At 41.7% G+C, this 5,875-nt stretch overlaps 1 protein-coding gene across 1 annotated transcript in view; it reads right to left on the reverse strand.

Moving 5' to 3' along the window:
- Window positions 1-1,823: 1,823 nt before the first annotated feature.
- pax7a (paired box 7a) overlaps window positions 1,824-5,875 on the reverse strand; it is a gene marked incomplete in the record, with an annotated part of 45,324 nt that continues 41,272 nt past the window's right edge. The window contains 1 exon segment of the mRNA XM_014002847.1: window positions 1,824-4,442. Within this exon segment, the coding sequence (XP_013858301.1) occupies window positions 4,327-4,442 (116 nt within the window).

Raw genomic sequence — 5,875 nt, forward strand, 5'->3', positions numbered from 1 at the left:
CCTGTGATCTAAACAAACCCATTACTGCCGGCCATATATGCTTCAGGGCAGTATACGTGAGCCCCCTGGGCCTGAGGACACAGCCCCGCAGCTAAGCCACCATGACACAGTGCCACCTTCAATGGCCGTGTGTCCGTATAGAGGAAGGAGAGAGAGAAGGGAAAGCTCAGGCCTCTACATTTTTATCTAAACCACTCCAGAAAGGCGAGGGGAATGGGCTCTTGTGGGCTCTGTTTATCCTCTGCTCCTGTAGTCAATCAATTAGGGGATCAAAGGAGAAGATGTGGGAAGTGTCGGAGAGCTCTCCCGCACAACGCCGCCTGAGCCGCCACCTCGTCCGGTCTGAGTGACAGCACACCGGAGGGAGGCAAAACTCTCAGGCCGGCTTCCTCAGGAGGCAAACTGGAGCAGAGGGGACAACCATAGCACATGCCAGGGCCTAATCTGGACAAGCAGAACACAAACTTATCGAGGAATATATGAGAGATGACACACAGGAGGCAAAGAGCCTCACCACAATGCATATTTTAAGTCTGTCAGTCACTTCTAAATATACTCAGAGAAAAAAAAGTTAATTTTTTAAAAAAATGACTGACATGTCACAAAAATACATTCTTCTTTTTAAATGTATTTTTCTGAAGAAACTCTTTATTTGTATCAACTTTAAATGAATTTGTGAATGACTTGAATCAAAATCTAAGAGAGTAAATATTCTGTTTCTTTTCTCATAAAATGAAATTTAAAAGGGATGCTATTCAGATGAACATCAACTTTTTGAGCATCAGATTTATTCAGTAAAACTTGCTTTTTTAATAACAAATCAATATAATCTGTGACACCTTTCAAGCGTTGAATTTAATTGCAGGTAAATGACTCTTATCAATTTGTGTAATGTAAATTGTAAACGCGTTGCCCATGATGCAACACTGAGCTCAGTTTGCTATTTTTACAAGTTGAGACAAGATGAACATTGTATTGCTACTGCATATATATATATATATATATATATATATATATATATATATATATACTGTATATAAGCTCCACTATTATGTTGTGTAACATAAAACGCAACAGATGCTGCCATACTGTACCGGTTAGTTCCCCCACAGTTACACCATACCACAGAGATTTGCAGGCGACATTCCCTGACCAGAGGTGGGAGAGATGAGCGCTGCTGGTCAGCAGGCAGAATGAATTACTTCCTACAGCTGCAACAAGACACACCCTCTGGTCTGTAATGTCTGTCAGACTTGAACGTCTGCTCTCTCATCACTCGCTAATCACATCACCAGCACTCACAGAGTCAATGGTGCCCCAGTGACTCCACAAATACTCACAAAGTGGAACACCAGCGACACATGGACAGGCTTTGGGTGTACATAGATAAATGATTTGTTGTTGATTTGTTGCACAAGTCACAAGAGGCCTGCAACTATTCTAAAAAGGTAATATTTCCTTCGGACACTTTTTATTGTGCAATGAATCTTCGAAAATTGCAGTTTTGTTTTCCCGAGGTCCACTACAATATAAAATCAAATCATTCACAATAAATTCAATGAGATAAATGTTGCAATTACTCACATGTAAAAGGCTTAAAACAGAAAGTGCTTRAAACACTTCAACACAAAAATAGCTTAAATGTTATTTAGTAATAAAACACATATAAGCTCATCTTGCTGAAAGAGAATGAAGGTAGTTTGGTTGTTTTGAAGTGGAGTTTTGTTAATTATCTTTTTAAGAGACAATGTATCACAGTAAAAAAATAATCACAACAAAATGAAATTAGACAGGAGATTTAAAAAAAGGGACAAACAGACAAATCGGTTTTGGATCTTTAATTGATAACAGTTACGCCAGTGTTACATTAAACACATCAACAGGCTGAAGGTAGTAAATACCAATACAAGTTTCCCACTACTCTAATACTTCGTACAGCAGAATAAATTATACCATGATAATATATACACATGCGGAACAGAAAAAAGGAGGAAAGCAAAGCACAGATGTCAGAAAGCAACTAAACAGGTTAAGGGTCAAAAAGACGGGAGGAAGTGGAAGAAGCTGGATGTCTTAAATATCCAAATGTTTATTGACGCAAGTGTTAGAAATGGGTTTGATACACTAAAGACAATTCTAAAATTCTTTCGTTTTAAAATATACACAAGTGAGGTGTCTAAGAGGAGCAAGTAAAACTGCTGCCGTACAGTGCGGAGTCAGCATTACTTTATTCTCCTTAAGTCTTGGTCCAAAAAAAAAACCTCAAACTTGACTCTTTGTTTTCTTTCAAAGAGAGTCTACTGTCACTCACATCGTCACTCGAACCATCGAGGGAGTCACCTCAGAAAGGCTCTGGGCACCGGAGTGTAGGGTCCGTGGTCCGATCAGAGCTAAAAGTCAGTCTGTAAAAGCTGTTGGTGAAAAATCTCCGTTAGGTGGCGATTTCTTTTCCCGCCATTTCTTTTAATATACACTACGATCCAGGGAGTCTCTGAAAGTTCAGCTCACGTTGATCTCCTCACACACAGTTTCACTCAAAATCAATTCCATTTTAGATTTTACTAATTTATACAAACTCATCATTGTGTGGGCCAAAATAAAAATAAAAATTGAGGCCAAACAGAAAACAAACCAGTTAAAGAAACTCAAATAAAACATTTACTTTCACAGATCCATTACTTATCTTCCACTCAACATAGCTTTGTTTTAGTATAAAACATACTCTTTATAAAGAAACAATACTCAATCTGATCCTGGCAATGTACTTTTTTTTTAAGTTTTAATATTGACAGAGGACCGAGTCTCGTCTCAAGTGTTAACAACTGAGCGTTGATGTATAAAACAAAAGGAAAATAAAATCACAGACACCTCCAGGAAACAGCTGGTCATATCAAAAACCCACTAGGAATGCTAAAATTTTCGTATCAAACTTTTCTTTTAGATCATCATTTTTTTCTTACATTTGAGTCAGGATGTCAAAGTTAAGTGAGGAGAGCCAATCAGTAGTGTTATCTGTGCATTTTCACATCTGACTGGATTATTTAAGCTAGATTTTTTTAAAGAGTGGCACAGCCTGTCTTCTATTCAATCACAACAGATAATTCAGGAAAGCTCAGAGTGTAATTTATAGACAAAGCCTGAGGAATGTTTTGAAGAAATCATTAAGTCAGAAAGTAGGAATGAACTGAAGGTGCATTTACAAAATGTTTTAATGATGGGATTAAAAACTGAAATACTAGCTGCTAATGGAAGGGGTCATTGTGAATTAGCTTTGACGTTAAATTCGTGTGATTTAATCTGCTTTACACTGTTTAAGTCCACCCAGGATTCCCTGACAGATGGGATTTGGTGGCRGGGGGAGACGAGGGGCTCAGTTAGCCTTCCTTGGCAAGGTCCATATTTAAAAATACATTAATTTCCCCAATCCTGTTTTTGCAAACAATGCCCCCTCCCTATGGGCCACAGCTAAGGATGGGATGGAGGTTACGAAGGGAAACGCTATTGGCCGCCAAARCGCTGCTTCAATTCCCTGCAGATCCCATCCTGCCAGACTTCCCACAGAGTGGCCAAGTTCTTTAGGAATGTCAGGAGGAATATGAAAGTGAGAAGGTCAAATCGCTCACGAACATTTGAGCTCGGGGAGCAGCAGCTTGGAAAACAATCATCCTCTCTCGTGTGGATGTGCGGGACACGCAAACACGCAACAGACATGCGCTCCCAGGTCGTCTCAGTCATCCGCTGTGCTTCGTCTTTTTTTCTTTCTTTTCTTTTTTTTTACACGCAAACATCTAACAGATAAAAGAGATACAAATGGATCCAAAGAACAACAAAAATCACATTAACCATAATCGTATAACAGCAACAATAATCTGAACAATATCATAAAGGAACAAGAATAAGAAGAGTTGGTCAAATGATATTTGCTTTGTTAACTACTATGAACAGCGAGGTCAAAGTACATGTTATTGATGGCTCTAAATGGGTGCTGGACTGCAGCCATGACAAACAGTAGTCCAGGCCAGCTGAGATCCACCATGCAGGGGGTCCTATCTGGCCCTCTGAGTGAAATAAACAGAGTTTTGGATATGGACAGGAGCACAAGTTGCGAGGCGAACGCGCCAAAGTGATTAAGAGGAAACGATGTGTCGCCGCCCAGAGACTGAGAACTGTTTGAAAAGTTTAGCTTCATTCTCCAAAGTGACTTCTTGAACCTRCGGGCATCACTTTCTCTGATGTCTTAGCGAAGCAGCACGGGAGCCGAGCTGGAGTGAACGGAGCAAGATGGAAGAGGGCGAGGCGGAGGGATACAGGTGCAGGGGCGTAGCTTTAGTAGGCTTGTCCCGTCTCCACCTGCAGCAGCCCCAGCACCGCCGAGTGGTCCCCGAGTTTCATCCTCCTCTGGGTGGACAGGCTTACATTCTTAGCAAGGTAGTCTACAGCAGCTGCACAGAAACAAGGAGAAYGAGAAAACACACAGATGAGACTCCAGCGACATACGTCCCAGTCACTCTCATCTCATTCCTCCAATTAAGGCTGAAATAAGTTGTGGCAGGAAAGAATGAGTCAAATAAAAAACTATGCAGACAGCATGAGTGAAAGATAAAAAACAAAACAAACAAACAAAAAAAACCCTCCCCTGTCACTTGTCTGAGGTTGGCATGCTGCTGGCATGGAGCATGTGCATCCTGGTAAAGTCTCCATGCTGTCAGTCACCAGGGTCCCCGTGTGTGTTCTGTGTGCCAGTCTTCATTACTACTGGCATCTCCGATTTCATGCCCTCCACACTCCGCATGGCCGATCATTTTCATCGTCAGACRGCAGCTCCTTCCTCTCCCCTCCATTCATTACCCATCCACTGTGCTCAATCATCATCTTAATTAACCTCACATCAGATCACATCCGCGCTGCCATAAGTTCCTTGCAGCTGACAAAAAAATAAATWWAAAAAACGCTGAAGCGCATACTCWAAACGTGACAGACTGGCATGGGCTTTTTTTTTTGTTTCCCCATTCATGTGCAACACACATTTTTTTTAAAAGGAGAAGAAGAATCACCAGATGCACAATAGGCTGCCTGGAACCTACACATAAATACAAACAAATGTCAGCAAGCTGGTGGGGACTGGATTGTTGGGGAAGTGTGCTTCATTTTACCACTCATGAATGGCTGTGACAGCATCAGTCAATTATGCTAATCTAATAAAGCAAACTCTTTCCTGGCCTGGGGGGTGTGCGAGTGCGATGAAAACAAGAGAAAGAGAGGTGGGCAAGAGGACACTGCGGCCCCTGAGGGTGTGCCGTTCTTTGAAGTGGCCCTCTTCGCTCTCCCATCCAAGCGAAGTGGGCTGTGACTGAAGCAGCTCTGTACCAGGATGGAGGTGGTAGGGTAAGGGGGGGTCTTTATCAAGAGCACGTGTCTGCCTCCAACATCCAGGGTGCAAAGGTCAGGAGGTTCTCCTGCCTGAGAGCTGGGCATCACATCATGGATTTTTTTATTTTTTTTTTATTTAGTCAATTTAAAGGGATCCCCAATTAGTTGTATAACATTAGAAGACATAGAGCTGCTTCATGGAAGAAGAACTTCAGCTTAGCCTGTTAGCTTCAGCATTATCTCTGATGCTATCATCATATATATGCATTAGCTCAGCGCTACACATTCTCCTCTCATTACTGAGGTCCTCCATCCACATGACAGAGAGGGAAATGCAAAAATGTCTCAACCTGCAACTGAAAATATGGATGGAGGACCTCACTTTAGTTCGGTTTTAGCACTAGGGCCGAGCTAATACATATAAGGCAATATAGCGTCGGCGCTAGCGCAAAGGCTAACAGGCTAAGCTGAGGTTCTTCTTCCATGAAGCAGCTCTGTTGTCCTC

This window comes from Austrofundulus limnaeus, unplaced genomic scaffold (genome assembly GCF_001266775.1).
Source record: "Austrofundulus limnaeus strain Quisiro unplaced genomic scaffold, Austrofundulus_limnaeus-1.0 Scaffold15, whole genome shotgun sequence".
In the NCBI taxonomy this organism is placed as follows: Eukaryota; Metazoa; Chordata; class Actinopteri; order Cyprinodontiformes; family Rivulidae; genus Austrofundulus; species Austrofundulus limnaeus.